Below are 21201 nucleotides of genomic sequence, written 5' to 3'. Positions count from 1 at the left end.
ACTGTTTTAAAGGAGGAAGCGGGAGCTCTGCAGCAACTCGAAAAATTAAATGGCGTCCATGCGTGGGAGGGATATGCCCTCCTCTGGATAGGACCTCAGGATCCCCTGAAATGACACCTCCTCTCCAAACTAGAGAGATCAGTTCCCCTGGAGAAAATGGATGCTTTGGAGGGGGGGAACTCTGTGGCACTGAACCCCACTGAGGTCCCTGTCCTCCCCGGGCTCCACCCTCGGAGCTCCAGGTTTCCCAGCCGGGACCTGGCAAAAAAAAAAAAAACCCGCCACCAGCAGCCCGGGGGACCTGGCAACCCTAATGCTGGGTCCTGATCCAGACTGGTGCTACAGTTGTGGAGAAGAGGGAGTTTAGTTTCCTCCATCCACCCCGGCTGGTTTCCCCAAAATCACATACAGGCGAAGGGAAAGCATCTGATTTTTGTCTCTTTCGTGGCTAACAGTTCAGGGCTTCAAATCAGCAAAACCGCCACGGGTGGGGGAAGTTTAATCCCCCACAACCACAACCTCAGTCCCAAACTGGGCCACATGCGGCTGCTACTTCCTTTTAAAAGACCCAAGGTGGTTTCCCCAGCGGAACGTCTACTTTGGCACTGAGCACCAGGTATGGGTGCAAGTTATCAGGCAGCGAGAGTGCTTAGCAGATTGCCCCTGAGCTATAAACACCGTCTTACCAAACTAGCAGCAAAAATACACACACAAAACATCTCCAAAGACAAGATGCTTTTCTTCGTGAATACAGGAAGATCACTGAAAACAGAGAGCTGCCCATCCACAAAGACATGGCTGACGTGGGCCTATCCAGACTAAAGTCCTGACGCCCAGCAATAAAATCTGCACAAATGCTGCAATCATGAAATTTCGATCTAGGTTGCAAACATGGATGCAGTCAGTTCCACCCGATATTCATAACCTGATAAACAGCAACGAGAGATCCACAGGATTCAACTTGCCACGTAAAGTATGGAAGATGGCTAATAGAATACAAACAGGCTTTGGCAGTTGTGCAGCCCTGTTGCTTAAATGGAGCAAAATACCAGGACCCGAATGCAATTGTGGTGCAGCCTGCCAAACGATTTTCCGTCACAGGACTGTGAGCATCGTGCTTTCCAGGGAGATGTGACGGAGCTCCCTGAACTCTCCCCAGCTGCGACTGAGTGGACTGAAAATTTAGATAGTAGTACTTAGGGGGATTGCTCAATCTGTCTGTATACTCGTATCAACTTGGTTATGTATTTTATATTATTATATGCTTCCTGTGTGTTATTCTGCCGTACGATAAATAATTGCCCCTGAGCTACCTGTTCTGTGCTTCAATACAGTGACTTCAAAAAAGAAGAAGAAACGTCTGTGCTTCAATACAGTGACTTCAAAAAAAGAAGAAGAAGAAACTACTTGGGATGTTGACCAGGTTGCCCTTTTAAAACTCCCCTTTCAGAGCTGTTAAATGCCATGTATAGAATCACAGAGTTGGGAGGGGTCATACAGGCCATCTAGTCCAACCCCCTGCTCAACGTGGGATCCGCTTAAAGCCTCCCTTGCCTAGTGTTTGTCCAGCCACTGCCTGAAGACCACCAGCGAGGGGGAGCTCACCACCTCCCTAGGCAGTCGATTCCACTGCTGAACTACTCTTGCTGTAAATATATATGCGAAAGGAAGATGGCTCTGAATGTGAGATGACCCCCCCCAAAAAAAGTTATGCACGGAAATGTTTTATCACTGTACGCCATTATGAATAATATGTGAATGTAATGGTGCACTTCGGGGGGGGTTGCCTTTTGGGTAAATACAGGAATGCTTTGATTTTGGAAAAAGACATACTGGAATCAGTGTTCCCTCTAAGCTGAGTTAGTGTGAGCTAGCTCACAGTTTTTTAGCCTCCGGCTCACATATCTTTGTCGCCGCTCAGGAAGAAGGGCTGCAGGGCAAACAAATTTATGCAGCAGCCAAATCGCTTGCTCACAACGTGAATGCCAGTAGCTCACAAAGTAGAATTTTTGCTCACAAGACTCCATGGCTTAGAGGGAACACTGACTGGAATGTATTTTCCTGAATTATAAATGTCTTCCCCCTTGAAGCTTGCAAGGTAGCGTCTCGCTAGCTTGCAGAACTACTGTTTGGGATGGCTTTGGGGAGTCAACTGAAGGCTTCAGGGTAAGGCATTGAACTGTATTCCACTCTAGCGGAATTCATTTTTTCAGCCAATATTGTAATGCTCCTGTACAGATCTATGGTGCAACCTCATTTGGAATACTGTGTACAGTTCTAGTCACCATACCTAAAAAATGACCTTGCAGAGCTGGAAAAAACACAGAACAGGGCAACTGAGATGATTAGGGGGTTGTAGCACCTTCCCTATAAGGAAGGCTGAAGAGTCTGGGACTTTTCAGTTTAGAGAAGGGACAACTCAGTGGGAGCTTTTAGCATGGGGTGGAGAAAGCAGACAAAGAGAAACTCTTCTCCCTCTCCCAAAACACTAGAACTCAAGAGCATCCAGTGAAGCTGACGGCCAGTAGATTCAGGATAGACAAAAAGAAATACTTCTTTACAAAAGCAATCATTAAAGTATGGAATTTGCTGCCAGAGGATGCAGTGATAGCCACAGGCATACACAGCTACAGCTTTAAAAGGGGGTTATATAGTTTCATGGAGGACAGGTCTATCAGTAGCTACTAGCCATGGTGACTAAAGGGAACCTTCACATTGAGAGGCAGTAAACTTCTGAATCCTAGTGCCAGCAGCTAACATCAGGGGAAGGCCTCGGCCTCTATGCCCTGTTGCTGGACCTCGGGAGGAACTAGATGGCCACTATATGAGACAGCTAAAAAAATTACAAAACACGGGGTTGGATCCAGACAGCTTTTTCGCTCAATCTTCCCAAGTTCCTCTCCTTGTTACAACACACACATACCCTGTTCCCCATGGCTTTTGTGCCTGAAGGTGTCACAATCCCCATCATAACCTTTTAGATGGTCAAAGGGAACCCCCTCTTTTTTCCACCATGGAGAAACTGCATGCATGCACCCGCAACAGACACCCTTACCTCTTTTAGACCGTAGAGCAGTGCGCAAAGAACTCTGGGAGGCCTCATCCTCGGAGTGGAAGCCCAGAAACTCATCCTGCCAAGAGAGAAGGGGAGAGAGAAGCAGCGTCAAAAACAGAGAGGACACCTGTGCTCTTTCAATCAGAGGAGACCCACCATCACAAGATGCAATGATGGCCACGTGCGTAGGGTGCTTTTGAAAGGGGTGTGTGTGTGCGGTTGAAGAACTCATGGAGGATGTCTATACAGGAAGCTGCGTTGCCCTGGATCATACCCTTCCTGTATCAAGGTCAGCATTACCTACTCTGGCAGGCAGCTGCTGTCTATGGTTACAGGTGGAGGTCTCTCACCTCACCTGCTTCTGATCTTTTTACTTGGGGATGCTGAGGACTGAGCCCAGGACCTTCTGCATACCAATCAGATGCTCTTCCACTGAGCCACGACCTCTCCCCCCTCAACGAGAACGGAAGGATCTGCCTTATCCTGAATCAGATCCTTGATCAATCAGGGTCAGTGTTGCCAACTCTAGCAGGCGGGCTTGCCAGTATTAGAGCTGGAGCTCCTTCACATCACCTACTGCCTGATCCTTTTATTTGGAGATGCCGGGGACTGAACCTTCCACATACCAGCCAGACGCTCTCCCACTGAACCACAGCCCTACTCTGCCAATGTTGATTCCCCATGACTGCCAAACAGGGCCTCCATGTTCAGAGAGAGAGAGATAAAGCACATGGCTGTGCATCCCTCACTGAAGCACAAACATCAGGGCTTCAAATCTCACATCTGGCACACATTTACTTGGCCTCTGGCAAACCATTGGCAGCCTCAGCCCATCTCCACCAGTGCCGCTGGATAATGGCCACAAGGACAGATGTTATTACTGCCAGGAAGCAGCTGTGACAGGCAGGAGATGGAAGAACTTTTTCAAGAAGCAGGGTGGCTCTAGAGTCAGCTTGGTGGTGTGCCCTGGAGAATCACAGCCTACTTGGCCAAGGGGATAAGGCGTGATGGTCAGAAGCCAGTAGGAATGCATTTGCACAAACACCAAGTGCTACAAAAACATGTTCCCGAATGAGAAGACCAAGGTGCACCTCCTTCCTGTTGCCAGATCTCTCCTGACCCCCTTGCACGGCAGAAACCGCGACTGCTGTTGTAGGACTCCCTCAAAGAATCAGGACCATTTTTCTAGCGATAGCCCTGGTACGATCTTCCTGCAGGACTTTTGTCCGTGACCTTCTCGAATCCTCTGCAAGTACCGTTCAGCAGCAGCTACTGAAGGATCTTAAACAGATCCCATCTAAAGTCAACTGTGCTATCAGATCCCCTCGGGTTTGAAAGGCATTCCCAGACGACTGGCTCCACTGGCCTTTTAATGATCATGGCCTTGACCTCCCAAGGCTCCTACAGAACACATTTCTGTTTGGCCACCGCACATCTGTGTATCGAGTATCAGACCCATGGGGTTTCTTTTTACTTGCACGCATGGTCAGAATGGTGAAAGCCATACCACCTAGAGGACCTTGCCCACAACGCTAGCCAAGCATCTTAAGACAGGTGAGTTACCCCTTAACCTGGATAGCCCAATCTAGCCCAATCTAGCCCAATCTCATCAGATCTCGTAAGCTAAGCAGGGTTGGCCTTAGCCAGCATTCACAATACCAGGGTTGTGATGCAGAGGCAGGCAATGGCAAACCACCTCTGAAACGTCTCTTGCCTTAAAAACAAGTCTAGCTCGCCACCTAGTGGTGCATAATGCTAAAACAACTAGAACTTCTGGCTGCCAGACAATCTTAGCATCTCCTGGCTATTCCACACACGACGCCATACGATAATAATAATAATCCCTTAACACAACCACCCCATTTGAGAGTTTCAAAAGATAGTGAAGGGTTTCTCTTTGGAGAGGGCACCCCTTCATTGCATATGAACAGATGACCTCTAAAATGGGGTTGCCAACTGGCCATGCCCAGGCTAAAACTACCTCCAAAGATGCCCCCCTCTTCTACCCCCTTCCTTCTTTTCTAGACTTCCGAAAGCTTCCCAGAGGGAAGAAGGGGCTGAAGGGCATGCCAGAACTTTTCTACATAATTCTTTCTCACTTTTTTGCCTTAATCCAGAAAAGGTGCCAATAACATCCACGCACTCCTAAATGCAGGACCTTAATCTTGAATTCAGTTTCCTCACTGTTGACTTAATGTGCCATTCTTTGACCAAAGTGCCTTTAAACGCTTACTCTGGCAGGAAAAATGGGAGGGGGGGAGCACAAAAGTGGGCAAGAAAATGCACTATTTTTGCCCTGCGTACAAGGATGTTAATTGGAGATTGCTTCTCAGTTTGTTCTCACGGTGCCTCTTGGCCACCCTGGAGATGTTATTAGAACTGTAGCTGTGTAGATGCCACATCCACTGGAGAACAGAAAAGCAAATAATTGTTATAAGAAGTTGGAAAACTGGGATCCCTTCAGTCAGCCGGGCACGCATTTCGGTTCATTATGCTCTGCAAAGCAAAACCGGTTAACCGTGCTCCGGCTAACCGTGCTTTGGAGTAAAGTGCCACAGTAGACCACGACTCAATCCACACTTGCAAGGAATACCGGCTTTTAAAATGTATCTGTCCCATTGGAAACTGACAGGTTGAGCACGAAGGCGCAAGCTGGCCAAGGATTGTAAGCTATGCCCATGTTGTGTGTGCTCTTTTGCTAACATGCCAGAAGGGCCCATCAAAAACCTGAAGGCATCTGGGATTTGTCTTCAGCCATCAAGAGAAGAGTCATAGGTGGAACTGTCTCTTTCTTCAAGAAGGCAAGGAGGGAGTCAGACTGGGCCTCGGTGGCACACCAGGAAATAGCTCAAAACTACATACACTCTTGCCCTGACACGGATAGGCCAGGCAAGCCCGATCTTGGAAGCTAAGCAGGGTCAACTCTGGCAAGTACTTGGATGGGAGACCTCCTTGGAATGCCAGCAGTCGGGAGGCGGGGCGGGCTTTATTCAGCCACCTCTCTGAAAATTCTCCAGGTCCCCAGTAAGGGTCAGTCACCAGAGGTTGCCCATGACTTCCAGGTGCGCACACACACACACGCACTCACATAACCCCCCCCCAATTTTTTTTTTTTAAACCCACACTCTCTGGTGGCTGTTCCTGAAAGGTCAGAAAGAAACGGCCCCATCTCAGAGATAATCAAGGCATTGCAGCTGGGCATCTGGGATAGTGAACAGATGGCAGGCAACAGCACACACAAAATCATCTGCACATCACAGTATGGATTTAGTGACTTCCAGAGAGCAAGAAAGTGCATCCTGTGCTGTGGACCCCTTTTCTGGTTTCCTGGCCCACTGCGAACCATCACGTCTTCTTACGCTACAGCTGTCCAGCAGGTGGCTGCTCAGGCGGGTCCCTGAATTCAGCCCCTTCTACATTCCAATGCAGCTGTTCTTGAATGCTTGCACTGAAGGGGAAAGGAAAGTGTGACTTGGCTGTGATAAGAGTGAAAAATGTGGGAAACTCCGTTTTATGATTTTATAATGATCTCAGACTTTTAGCTGATTGTGTCATTTACTGTCTCTGATTTTAATGTTGTATATGCCATTAAAGGTCTATTGATTGATTGATTGACTTGGTGGCAGGCAGTCTTCGCAACTCACACATATGCTCTGTGTCACAGAGGTTAATCTAGAGGCTGCTAGTCTGGGCCAATTTCATACATGATTTAATCTGTTCCTGGGGACTCTTGGGCTTGTGTGCTCTCCAACAGGCCCCTTTCATACATTCACAGCAAAGTTTGTCATCACCATGTGATTGGTCTCCATGTCAATGACGAGAGCTGCCAAACTGGGTGACGGGCAAAACAAGACAGAGGGTCTTTACATACTTAGGGACACCCCCTTCCCCCAGATATGCAGGGGGGGGGAAATGACTGGACAAATTAAGCAAAATTTAAAAATGAACCTAAAAAAACCAGGCTGAAAACGCTAAAGAAAAGATGGAACAAAAGAGAGAAATCAGACCTAGAGAGAGTTTAGAGAACCCTGGAGTGGGAGATTTCCAAATTGCTCTCTCTTCCCATGACTCCCTGCAGGTCCCTGTGTTGTGGACCACTATTGTACTTTAACGGATAGCACTACCTGTTTTAATCCATACAGTTTTAACTACTGGATTATTGTGTTTATATTGCTGTATATTGTTGTTGTGATCCACCCTAAGTCTGCTTGCAGGGAGGGCGGAATAAAAGCCGAGATAAATAAATACAACCCAACATCAAACTACAGTTTGCTCTCTTTCCTACAACCCATGATTCCAAACCAGGACTGCCCCAGAATTTAGAATACTGGTTTGCAGGGATGAACACGCAAGTCCCAAGCCGAGGTCTGGATGTGACAGCCAAACACAGATTGATGCAGAAAGGAATTAGTTGGCTGTCAGTGAGGGGAAGGAGGAATGCACAAGCCCAAAGGGTCCTCCAGGGCTGGCCATGTAACGGCTAACCTGGACTTGACAGCACGGAATGTGTGTGAGCTTTGCAAACACCTACCCAGATTCCCAGCAATGCCTGTCTTTCACATGGGGCTCCCAGTCCAGCTGCATTGGAATGCAGAAAGGAACTGAAACTATTCAGCAATCTGTCTCTGTTTGGATAGGGAAAGCCTTCAACATTGTCCATGGTAACTTGAGGACAACCTGGGGGGGGGGGACCCACTGTGGCTCACCAGTTTAAAACCAAGAGGTGCTCCCTCCACCGAGAAAGGATCACTGCAGTAAAGAGCAGCAATTAAGACATGAAAAGGTAAAAAGGGTAAAGGTTCCCTTGCTCGAAAGCCAGTCGAATCCGACTCTAGGGTTGCGGTGCTCATCTCCGTTTCCAAGCCAAAGAGCCAGCGCTGTCCGAAGACGATTCCGTGGTCATGTGGCCGGCACGACTAAACACCAAGGCGCACGGAACGCTGTTACCTTCCCACCGAAGTGGTCCCTATTTATCTACTTGCAATTTCTTGCTTTCGAACTGCTAGGTTGGCAGGGAAGACATGAAAACACCTCTTCAAAAGAGACAAAACCCCAAGACAGAATGCTGGGTTCTAAAACTGCCGGCATGGTTGGTTGAGTTGCTGGACTCGGCAAAGATCAGACCTGTGGTCAGCTGTGGGGACTCGCAAGATGAGTCCTGCTCGCTCCCAACTTCGGTTTCTAATTCACTGATAGAAAATAACAATGACCTTCACAAGTCTATAGTGACGATAATGGTTAACTGTAGAGCCGCTCAGAGACCCCCTGTGGGGGGTTTGAGCGGGGTAGCAAGCCAAAAGTTAAATAAAATAAATAAATAAGACTGTAAAACCCTTCGGCTTTTATCAGCACAACATACTATGTATTTTACACACACATACGCACACACTTGTTCCCCACAGCCCATCCCACTTGGTGTGACCAACAACGAAGACACTAGGATGAGATTGTAGGATTCTTTGCTGCCAGAGTGACTGGGGCACATGAACACATCAATCTGCCTTATAGTGGATCGGACCCTTAGTCCATCAAAGTCAGCATTGTCTACTCAGACTGGCAGCAGCTCTCCAGGGTCCCAGGCAGAGGCCTTTCCCATTACCTACTGGGCAGGACACCCAAAGATGACTCCAGGTCCATCCCTTTGTTTCCTCCCCCACAGAAGTGCGTGGTTGCCATTTATCCTCATGGGGAGAAAAAATAATAATCCACCACACTTGTGTATGCTGCCAGCACCTCCACTCCTGGGTGGCCAAGTCGCGGCTCCCTGGATTCTCAATGGCTCTTGTTAAATTCTATGGACACAGTAGACGTTGTACTATCTATGTGCACACGAAGCAAACCGGGAAAGTATTTTGCACAGCTCCCTTGATGCATACTCACAGGCAGAAAACTCTACAAGACAAGCAAAGAAACACACTATTGACCAGCATAAGGTAAGCTATTGCAAAAGCTCAAAAGAAGTTGGATATTTCAAGGGCAGGTCTACCCATAATTGAAATCATCAGCATGGTACGTGCTGTGATGGCAGTATCAGATTGTTCATGGGGAAACACGCTCTGTTCAGACAACGCCACCAATGCGACACAGCTTTCCAGAAGAGTAAGAAAACAAAACTCCTCCTGTTACATTTTGTGAGATGAGCCCAAATTTGCAAACAATGCCAATGCCAATTTTTTTTTTTTTTTAAGGAATTGCTTGTCAGGCCAACGACTGAGTGGCACAGAAGCCCGTTACAATTATCCATTACAAAAAACCCCCAGAAAACAGAGGAAAGAGCAGGGATTATAGCCCCGTTCACATGTTACAGTGAACACACATGCATATCACACAGGCATACATCCATCTGTTTGCAAGAGATGGCCCTTAACAAATGAAACCAGGAACCAGTACGTTCGGCTATAGAAGAGAAGAAGAAGAAGAGATTGGATTTATACCCCGGCCTTCACTACCTGAAGGAGTCTCAGAGCAGCTTACAGACTCCTTTCCCTTCCCCTCCCCCCAACAGACACCCTGTGTGAGGTAGGTGGGGCTGAGCGAGCTCTTTCAAGAACTGCCCTTGAGAGAACAGCTCTGACAGAACTATGGCTTGCCCAAGGTCATCCAGCAGCTGCGAGTGGAGGAGTGGGGAATCAAACCCGGTTCTCCAAGATTAGAGTCTGTGCACTTAACCACTACACCAAACTGGCTCTCGCATCCATCATAACATGAGAACTGCTCAATGCACATGCAAAGAAAAATCAAACGTACACGGTACATAGATGGTGCACATATTCACCATTAACATGTGAACAGCGCTTGCATGCAGAAGGGCAGAAACAAAGGGTCACGAGGGGTCCGTGTGGGTGCGTCTGCATGACGCCATCAGTGCAGATTGAATAATGGATCTCAAGGTGTTTTTTTAAAACAGCTTTTCGTTTCAGCACACGGAGGGAAAGAAACAGAAGGGCGGTGAAGCTTGCTGCCAGTCCCCAGGTGTCTGATGCCATGCTTACCAGAGAAGCAGGTAACCAGAGCCAGCTGCCTGCCTGAAGCTCATTTCAACATGCTCAGAAAAGAATACTGTCAACGCTGCCACGGACTTCACTGTGTTTCTGACACTGGAAATTATAGCAGGCATGTCATGGTGGGAAAGCTCACGCCATCGCAGTGGATATTATCAACACACACATGGTTGATGTCAGAGATCCTGTACAAAGCCTGTGCCAAGGATGCCCCGATAATAAAGACTTGTAAACAGCTGGTCCTCTATGACGAGCAAGAACATTTACCCAGACAACCAGCCATGAAGGTTCTTGTAAATTGTAGTAGGCGGTGCTCCCCCCCCCACTCCCGATCCTGAAGACACTACCCATCCCAAAATGGTAACAGGGAGTGTTCCCTCTAAGCTGAGTTAGTGTGAGCTAGCTCAGTTTTTTTAGCCTCCGGCTCACACATTTTCGCCTTAGCTCAGGAAATGTGGCTCCAGAGCAAACTAATTTATGCAGTAGCCAAATCGCTCGCTCACAACTTTAATGCCAGTAGCTGGCAAAGCAGAATTTTTGTTCACAAGACTCCACAGCTTAGAGGGAGCATCGGTAACAGGTACATGTGAACAACATGAGCTAGTAAATATCTGGGAGGAATGGAGAGAATTGGGCCCATTTCCTTGAATGTGCCTTGCATGACAGCAAAGGGGGTAGCCGTGATAATCAACTGTGGCAAAGTAAAGCAAAAATTCATCAGGCCATTACAAACGAACACTAATTTCAATACGAGCTTCCATGAATCACAGCTCACTTCTTCAGATCAGTGGAAAGCAAACTGGAAATCCTACTGAGGGGGAAGATGATTAAAGGTGCTGGAAGATAAGTTAAATGCAGAGAGTAAATTCCATAATGGATCTTTTGTAAATTCTCTGTGAGAAAAAAGGATTTCAAATGTCAAGACTTAGAAGGGACCAGAGCACGGGTCTGAACCAAAGGCACGTGATGCGATCGCCCTGTGGAAACTGAACAGGCCTGGTCACTGCCTGGATGGGAGATCTCTTGGAAACCCCACAAACACCGCTTTGAGATCCATGAAGGAAGAAAGGCAGAGTAAACATTTCGCAAAATACCCCAAATGCTTAAAGATTGCCGGTGAGGCGTAGAGCGCAGGGAGGAGGCAACAGAAACTGCAAAATCAAGGAGAGGCTAGAGACAGCCAGCCAGTGAACTGGGAGAAGGCAGGCAGGCAGGCAGCACCAGCGACATGCTGTTACACAAATCCATGGCCCAAAGGTGAATTTGGTTAAAATTTTCAATGAGCACAACTGACATGTTTGGGATATTTCCCCCCCCCCCGCAGTCACGTATGGTAACTAAAAAAGAAGGCAAGCACCCACAGGATACCAAGCGTCGCTTTTGTGCAGCCATCCTGCGAACGTATGAAATACACCTGAGCCTTCTCCTTGCACTGCACTGGAGAAGCAAAGATGCTCACAGATCACAAGTGATAAGGGAATGGCATGGCAGACAGAAGCACCAGGGCTTAATTGCATTCAGAATTACATCACGGGGGGGGGGGTGTTCACTCCTGCAACTGCTGAGAATTGGTTATAATTACCAGCCAGTGAAAACAGGAAATCGCTGCTCTTCAAGTGCTTCCAAGGCCAACTGGGGATGGGTGAGGAGCCACACGCACTCATCCATCCTCACCAGTGCTATTCATTGACAGTCAGTATCTGGCAGTTTATAAGGGAACCTCAGCAATCCTAGGGTATTTACCTATACTTGAAGAAGGAGACATGATGGTGGTTCTGCTCTTCCAACACTTGCCTGTAAATTAGAGGGTGTCTTAAAAGCTACCTCAGCTGGTATTCCCAGTTTGCATCTCCTTGGCCACCAGGAATCACACTGCTCCTGCGTTCCAAGCACTGGCGTGTACTGATGAAGCACAGTGGTTCTTAAACTCCCTTTCCATGCCGTCTGCCCAGGAACATGAGCAAAGGTTTTGGGAGAATGTTTTAGGGTGCGCAAAATCCAAACAAGGTGCCCAGTATGATCAGGCCTACTGGGCTTCACCTCCCTGCACAAACGAAGCACACACTGTAAAAGATGAAGAGGTGAGCAGTGACCCACGGAAGCTCGTACCCTGCCACAGATTTTGTTCACCTTCAAGGTGCTTCTGGACTCTTGCTCTTTGGCACACTATGAGATGATGCGCCATGAGCCGAGAACGTGCTCTAGAATGCACCTCACACTCCATGGCAGCTGCACATTTTACAGGGTAATTTTACAGGTCCCACTACTGGAGAAAAAGCTGTCTTCAGGAAAGCTTATGCACCATTAGCCAAATCTTCCTATGGCAGAACCTGATAAAAGCTTGTGAGAACTCAGGAGGATTTCCAAAAGGCTGTTTAAAATAACACAGCCCACCAGGTTCTAGGAAGAGGGGTATGTGTTCATAGACTCCTGGGAAGCTGTTTGCTCATCAGCATCAACTGAGGACACACAGAGACAGCCATCAAGAAGAGATGGGGCTGGTCTTCAGTGTAACCACATAAAGGCTAACCATTCAAACTTGATCCAATGTTTAACAGGCCCTACTCCAACAGTAGCTGCGGTGGCTCAAGTGGTTAAGACGCTGAACTGCAGGCTGTGGAAGGTCAGTAGTTCAGCAGTTCGAGACCCGGGTGCCGCATGATGGCGTGAGCTCCCATCTCTAGCTCCAGCTCCTGCCATCCTAGCAGTTCGAAAGCAAGAAATTGCAAGTAGATAAATAGGGACCACTTCGGTGGGAAGGTAACAGCGTTCCGTGCGCCTTGGTGTTTAGTCATGCCGGCCACATGACCACGGAAACGTCTTCGGACAGCGCTGGCTCTTTGGCTTTGAAACGGAGATGAGCACCGCAACCCTAGAGTCGGATTCGACTGGCTTTCGAGCAAGGGAACCTTTACCTTTACTCCAACAGAAGCCCTTACCTGGACAGCCCAGGTTGGTCTGATCCCATCAAATCTCGGGAGCTAAGCAGGGTTGGCCCTATTTGGATGGGTGACCACCACGAAATGCCAGGGTCGCGACGTGGAGGCAGGCAATGGCAAGCCACCTCTGAACGCCTCTTGCCGTGAAACTCCTGTGGGGTTGCCATAAGTCAGCTGTGACTTGACGGCAAAAAACAACAACTCAACAGAAGGAGCCCCTTTCACCTCCCATCCAAAGCGGTGATGGACACACCACATTCCACACTCTGCTCACCCAAGCCTAGATCTACTCAGGTCTCCTCGCTTTAATCTCTCCTCACTCTGTCTCTCTTTTGGCCCAGTTCCTAGGGCTACGGTCAGGTCAAACAGATGACATCTGACCCTTTGCCCCCCCAGTCCTCATGGCTCTCCAGGACGAGCACCCCAAAACATTCCAGGACAGGAGGCACATAGCACTGTGCCAAACAGTTCTCAAATTTCTTTCTTGGGTCCCTTTTTGTCTGTAGTTGGCACCTGTAGTCCTTCAGCAGAAGACCAAGTACCGTGGCACAGTTTTGCAGGTTTCTAAAACCTGACAAGGAATTTTTAAAAATCCACAATCCTCAATTGAGGCCAGCTCCTGAAGCCAGGCTGGTAAAGAGTTTCTCTGGTCAGACATCTACCAGACTCTAGTTAGAGAAGGTGGTAGATCTGCACATCTATACAGACTTACATCTGTACGCAAATGAATCCCCTCCATAAATAAAAGCAGCCTGCCAGGACAAAAAATAAGCCAGACCTTGCCTCCACAATAGGATAATTTTGTACGCGAAGGGACCTCCACAATAGGATAATTTTGTACGCGAATGGATTCTTTTTCATTTTTGAATGGAAAAACACATGAATTGAGGCCCACGGTCCAGATCCGAGTTTACCACTTCAGTGACAGCTAGGCCAAACACCTTGTAGCCATCGCACCACGAAGGGCACTCTTCTGATTTCCTTGCACCATTTCCCTCCAGACATGAACTGCCAGCTCTCTCAAATGTCGGCATGCTTGCAGAGTGCCTGAAACGGGGAAGCCTGCCGTCAGCCTTGCCTAGTCAAGCCACAATGTGATGTAACACGGGAGTCAGTGCCTCAAAGAAAAAGGACATCCAACTGGAATACCAGTACTTTGCCAGGAAACAATCCTTTGTGCACAAACAAGGTGCTGGTTTTACGATTACAAAATAATTGACAGCCACTGTGCCCTAGTGAGCCAGTGTGGTGCATGTCCAGAATGTCAGGCAAGCATCCGGGAGAACTGGATTCAAATCCCCACTCTGCCATGGAAACTTGCTAGGCGATCTTGAGTCAGTCAAGGGAGGGACTGTGGCTCAGTGGTAGAGCATCTGCTTGGCATGCAGAAGGTCCCACGTTCAATCCCCGGCATCTCTAGTTTAAAAGCTCAGGCAGTGGGTGATGGGAAAGCCCTCTTCCTGAGATCCTGGAGAGCCCCTGCCAGTCTGAGTAGACAACACTGACTTTAGGGAGGGGCCATGGCTCAATGTTAAGAGCATCTGCTTGGCACAGAGAAGGTCCCAGGTTCAGTCCCTGGCATCTCCAGCTAAAGGCTCTGGCAGCCAGTAGGTGATGTGAAACACCTCAGCCTGAAACCCAGGAGATCCACTGCCAGTCTGAGTAGACAACAGTGATCTTGGCAGACCAAGAGTCTGATTCAGTATAGGGCAGTGCCATGTCTTCACTCTCTGAGCCCAACCCACCTTTCTGGGTTGTGAGGATAAAATGGAGGAGGGAAGAATGACGTTGTAAGCTGCTTTGAGTTCCCTCCCCACAGGAAGAGCAGAGAGAGAGAGAGAGAGAGAGAGAGATGAGTGCAGGCTGAATGTTGAAGACAAGCTTCTCCAGCTAACAACAACAAACTGAGATCTCAAATGTAGCTAAGCTCACGTTTAACCAGCAAAGTACAATGAAACTTGCGATTAGATGGGGACTCAGAACTCAGATACTGGAAAGACAATCAGCCGAGAACTTGGTCTCCTACCTCAGTTTCGCTCTCAACCTCTGCCAGATGTTCATCTTACCTCCTGCTACGAAAATTTCAGTAGCTAATCATTAAACTCATATTTGCAAGGGGCATCAGATACATATGCTGTGGTGACAGACAAGCACTCGGTTCTGCCACAACTGGTTTGTTCCTTGACGTTCATAGTCTCGACACCCGGCTATCCCTTCAAGTATGATGCTCCCGGGAGTAAAGAAGCCTTCTCAGCCTTAAATAAACCCAAGCCAATCACTCCTTCCAATGCAAGCCCCTCCACCTTCATTTCTAGGTTTACTGTGCCCACCCTTCCCCTGAAGAATAGCAGCCGCCTTACTTCAAGGAAGAAATGCCAGACACCCCCCCCCCCAGGAGCCTATCTGACCAAAATGCAGAAAGGAAACCTCCAGTAACTTTACAGGAAACTACATGAGAGCATTCTCAGGTGTGAGGCTGCCTTTTCCCAGGCAGTTTGCTATACAGGCAGGAAGACAGAGAGGGGGGAGATAGTCTGGCAGGCGATGAAGAGCTGTCAGAAGATCAGCTTTCAAGAGCCAAGGTAGGAACAAAAGGACCATATGTTTGATCACGCCACGCCCCCTACCTGTCCACACCCTGCACAGTCCTCCCTCCCAAGAACCACCAGAAGAACCATTTAGAAAGCCCCACAGCGGTCCACAAGGAGCATAGCAGTTTCTGTCCCCGGGGAGGCCAGCATCTGCTCACTGGGGGGCAACCCGGCATCACCTGAAGGAGGACGCACAATCCAGGCAACAGCAAACACACGTCACGCACAGGTGAGGCAGCTTTGACAACAACCATGGGCAAAAATTGGCCAGATCCTTCAGCAGCCCTCTGCTGGCTTATTTGGAGATGTGCCCAACTGAGGCCAAGGAGGGCTTACTCCCCGGGGCACAAGATTACAGCATCGTGAATTTCCTGAGGTGCCTGACACAGAGCAGGAGAACGATCCTAATTGCCTAGCAAGGTCAGTGACGGGCAGCAGCTCTCCAACGTCTCAGGGAAAGGGCTTTCTACATCACTTTAGTGCCTGATCCTTTAAGTGGAGATGACGGAGATTGAGCCTGGGACCCTCTGCGCGCAACGCACATGTTCTGCCACTGAGCCAGGAGGGATTGAACAGGAGGGATTGTATTGAACAGGAGGGATTCTGAGCACATGAACTCACAAAGCTATCTCAAGCAGAGATCTCCCACATCCCCTACACCAGAACACTTTCTAACTGGAGACGGATCCAGGGGCCTTCTGTATACAAAGCAGATGCCATCCCACCGAACCCCAGACCCTCCCCCTTAATAAGAATACACAAAATTACTCCATCCTGAGCCAGATCATTTCCCTATCCAGGTCAGGATTGTCTACTCAGACTGGAAGCCGGATCTCAGGCAGAGATCTTTCACATCGGTTCCTAGCTCCATTTTTGGACTGATGATTGACCCTGGAACTCTTTAGGGTTTCAGGCAGGACTCTTTTACTACTTCATCTTTTTTAATAAAAAAAATATGGAGATGCCAGGGACCGAACCTGCATGCCAAGGAGATGCTCTGCCCCCTTTCAGCCACGGCCCATCCCCGGCCTTTGGGAACAGGGAGGGTGGCCCGTCGAGGGCAACCCACATACGAGGAGGAGGATCTGGAAACAGCAAAGAGAAAGGACGACTCCCCCCGCCCCATGTTCCTGCCCCACTTGCAAAAAAGCAGCCACGATCAGCCCCGCAGAGACTTTCCTTCTTGCAGGAGCGGCCCTACCCCCCCCCCTTCCTTCCCCTTCCCCTTCCCGTCCAAGGGATCCGAGCCCGGCTGCAGCTCGGGGATCCTCACCGGCTCCTCCGCGCCGTCGCTGCTGCTGCTGTCACCCAGCAGGCCCTGCAGGCGGCGCAGGCTCCGTCCGAGGCCCAGGAGGCTCCCCAGGGTGGCGTCGCCGCCGCCGCCTCCCACAGCAGCCGCCGCCGCCGCCATCTTTAAACACTGAGAGGACTCCGCGGTGGGGGTGGGGGGGGGGCCGGGCCGCCACAATAACAATCCCCACAGAGCCCCAGCCCCGACGCGCGGGGCAACTTGGGAATCCGAGTCTCCCGGCGCGTCGATGAGCATAAGCGAGAAGGGAGACGAGGGAAGGCGCAGAACCACAATGCCCGTCCGGCACCACGGCACGGTGGAGTGCGCTGTGCACCCTGGGAAGGAGAGTCCTCCGCCTAGCTACTCCTCCGTTGTTTGAAAGGCGAAGTCATGCCAGGCAGGGACTACGTCACCCAAGATGCGCTTCGGCGAAGCTGCCCTCAGGCATGGTGGGCGATTGAGGCGGTGGCAATGGTTGTTCACCCCTTAGGAGTCGGGGAAGGTGGCGGAACGTCCGTAGTTTGGCTGGAGGAGGCTCTCAGCAGGGAGGAGGCCATTCGAGGGAAGACGGCGTGGTAAAAGGGGCCGCGAGTTGTTGCGAGAGACGCCGAGCGAGGAAGGAGTCAGGACGAGAAGGGAGGCGCGGCCCCGCAACTACAATTCCCGGCATGCGCTTGTGTGGCCGTCGGTGCGCATTCTGGGCGGTGTAGTCGAGGACGGTGGTAGCTTCCGGGCGGTGGGGCTCGTGCACTGAGCTAGTCTCAAATATGGCCATTGCAGAATTTGAGCTTTTTTTAAAAAACAGAAGGTCCCGCGGACAAGCGGTAAAGCCTGCTCTGTAAAACGTGCCGGGGGCTGTGCATTGGTGCAGGGGTTGGAGGAAAGTCTGCCTCCCGATTCCTCCTTTAAGGGGCGGATGAGATCTACCCCGCACCCTTCCTCCCGACCACGGCTTGACAGGGCCACGGATCGTTCTAGGAAGCGACATTAGTGCCTACAAGTCCCATCCGGCTCCGCGCTGAAAAGTTACCAAACTTTTTGGGAGAATGAATGAATACCGCGCGCGCACAAGCCCGGGCAAAAGGAAAGTGACTGCGATGTAATTTGACACCATGCCAAATGCCCCTTAGATTAACGGTCCTGCCCATCTTGCAAAATATATCTCCAGAGAGAGAGAGGGAGAACGCGCGCGCAAGGGTGACTCGCTGAATCCAGGCAGTACCATTTTAGAACGAAAAAGACAAGCAGAGGGAAGCTTGGCGGTGGAACGGTCCGCACGTTGCTAGCCACGCGGGAAGCGGAGGGGAAATGCATGTAAAATGCATGTAAATTATGGGAAGGGGAGGGGAGGGGGTGAGTGTCAATGTACAATATCTGTACGCGGAGGGAAAACAATATTTTGACCCAATTTAATGTTCAGCTAAGGTGTTTACAAATGCTACTGAAATTAGATCAGCAGCAGTGTTCCCTCTAAGCTGAGTCAGTGTGAGCTAGCGCATAGTTTTTTAGCCTCCGGCTTACACATTTTTGTCTTAGCTCAGGAAGGACGGCTCTAGAGCACACTAATTTATGCAGTCGCCAAATCGCTCGCTCACAACCTTAATGCCAGGAGCTCACAAAGTAGAATCTCTGTTCACAAGACTCCACAGTTTAGAGGGAGAATTGATCAGCAGTCAGACTCCCAAACCACTCACTGCCATATGGGAACACGGATCTGGAAGAAACTGTGGTACGGTCGCTCCGAGAGCCTTTGGGCTGAAATGTCAAATAAATAGAAGTCCTTTCTTGGATCTGGTTGGCGAAGGCTTCCACCATAATCAACTTGTTTTGCCTTTGAAGTGCCCCAAGTCTCGTTTGTTATTTTCAAATCTAATCTCAAGTGCGTTGCTTTTCATGGAATTTCCCGCCAAGCAAATGTCTATTTTCCTGCAAGTCAGGTGTATTATTGATGACATTTAAATTGTATTGGTGATGGAAACCCTGGTATTTCCTTGGTGTTCTCCCATCCAAATACTAACCAGGCCCAACCTTTCTTAGCTTCCAAGATCTGACAGGATTAGAGCTAGCCTGGGCCATCCGGGTCAGAGATAGTAGTAAACATAGAATTCCTGAGTAGAAGTTGTTACTTTAACATAGTGGCAAACAAGTTTTTGCATGCATCATAATTCTGGTTAAATAACTGAGGAGAAAGATAAAAGTAACATTGCTGTTGCCATCCTAAAGTAAAGTTGCCGACTCTGAGTTGGGAAATTTCTGGAGATTTGGGAGTGGGCTATGATTCGGGGAAGGGGAGAGACATCAGCAAGGTATAATGCCACAGAGGTCCACCATTTTCTCTAGGTGAATGGGACATAGAGGTCACCCATTTTCTCCAGCCATTTTCTCCAGCGGAACTGATCCCTGTGGTCTGGAAATCTGTTATAATTCTGGGAGATCTATAAAACCCACATGGAGGCAGGCATACCTATCCTAAAGAGGTTTACACTCTTCTATACCCATTGATTTCAATAATGTTAGACAAGTAAGAATATAAGAGAAGCCAATGTTGGATCAGGCCAATGGCCCATCTAGTCCAACGCTCTGTCACACAGTGGCCAAAAATACCAGGTGCCATCAGGAGGTCCACTAGTGGGGCCAGGACACTAGAAGCCCTCCCACTGTTGCCCCCTCCAAGCACCAAGAATACAGAACATCACTTGCCCCAGACCAAGAGTTCCTATCTATACCTTGTGGCTAATAGTCACGGATGGGCCTCTGCTCCATATCTTTATCCAATTCCCTCTTGAAGCTGTCCATGCTTGTAGCTGCCCACCACCTCCTGTGGCAGTATAATTGCTGAGTGTGGCACTGTGGATTTAATTAAAGCTAACTCAATTAAGGAGAAAACAAAGAGAAATGTTACAGCAGTTTAAAGACTGTTTAACATTAAGATTAACATTGCAATCAAATGCAAAGTTATTCCAGCCTAAATGCATTAAAAGCAATGATTTTAGACTGGAGTAATTCTGCATAGTTTTGCACTGTTATTGTGATGGACCCATTCCTGGTCTAGAGCCGTCAGCTGAAGTCTGTCCTAGCGGACAGAATACTGATTGTTCTGTCGCCTTGGACAGTTTTTTGTTTGTGTGTGTTGTTTCCCCCCCAATCCTTCAACCCCAACCCCCACTGCATTATTCTGTTTCATTTGCTGCTAGACAGAATTGTTTTCATATGTTGCACTCGGCTTGCTGATTGACTGAATAGCTTTTCTCATTCATACCTGTAATCCTCCCAGCTCCACCGCCTTGTTCTGTTGTACCAGGAATCTTTGCTGTAAGATTAAAATGTTTTTATCATACTCCTCGCCCACATTAATACCACACTTAATTTGAAGGTGGACACTAGTATCAGAGCTTGCAATAAATCTAGATGCCAACTTTGCTGCCACATACACCCAGACAACACAATCACTGGATCAAACTATATCAACTGCACCATCTCAGGCTTATTCACTTGCTCATCTTCTAAGATTGTATATGCCATTAAATGCTAACAATGCCTTTCAGTTGTCTACATAGGGCAGATAAATCAAACCCTACATCAAAGGATAAATGGACACAAATTTGACATCAAGAATCACAAAACTCAGAAACCCGTAGGAGGACACTCCAGACTTCCAGGACATTCAGTGTGGGGCCTGAAAGTAGCTGTTTTATTGCAAAGGAACTTCAGAAACAGACTAGAATGGGAGACTGCTGAGTTACAAGTTATTACAACACTTGGGGCAATGGAACACCCAGGACTTAACAGAGAGATTGGTTTTTTATCTCACTATACATGCTAAGGTCATTCAGTTCTTGCATCTATTTGTAAACTCATTTATTATGCTGTATGCTAATTTGCTGCTATTCACAGGTCTTACTACCTTCATCCAGTCATAGCTATATTTACTGCTCAGTTACTTGTGCTTCTTAACTCTAATTAGCCTTTCCTGGCAACACCTTCCTCACCCACTACCTGTATGTATTGGTTGGTGACTTCTGTTTCAATGTATCTAAAGAAGTATGCATTCACACAAAAGCTTATACCCAGAATAAAACTTTATTGGTCTTAAAGGTGCCACTGGATTCAGACTTTTATCTTACTTTGTAATTCGCTTGCTGAATGAAGAAGCAGAGATTGGATTTATACCCCACCCTCTACTACCCGAAGGAGTCTCACAGCGGTTTACAATCCCTTTCCCTTCCCCTCCCCACAATAGCCACCCTGTGAGGTAGGTGGGGCTGAGAGAGCTCTTGAGAGAAGTGCTCTTGAGAGAACAGCTCTGAAATAACTTGTGACTAAC

At 48.6% G+C, this 21201-nt stretch overlaps 1 protein-coding gene across 1 annotated transcript in view; it reads right to left on the bottom strand.

Annotated features, from left to right (window-relative positions):
- Window positions 1–16997, bottom strand: part of LOC107109138 (histone-lysine N-methyltransferase 2B-like) — a 38403-nt gene extending 21406 nt beyond the window's left edge. Inside the window, exons 1-2 of the mRNA XM_015409713.1 lie at window positions 16860–16997; window positions 3056–3131 (exon numbers count right to left, since the gene is read on the bottom strand). Of these exons, the coding sequence (XP_015265199.1) occupies window positions 3056–3131; window positions 16860–16997 (214 nt within the window). The remainder of the gene's footprint in view (window positions 1–3055; window positions 3132–16859) is intronic.
- Between the last annotated feature and the right edge of the window lie 4204 nt (window positions 16998–21201).

The sequence above is a fragment of the Gekko japonicus genome, unplaced genomic scaffold (genome assembly GCF_001447785.1).
Source record: "Gekko japonicus isolate JY-2015 unplaced genomic scaffold, Gekko_japonicus_V1.1 scaffold3510, whole genome shotgun sequence".
Classification (NCBI taxonomy): Eukaryota; Metazoa; Chordata; class Lepidosauria; order Squamata; family Gekkonidae; genus Gekko; species Gekko japonicus.
This window is presented reverse-complemented; position numbering and strand designations above follow the sequence as displayed.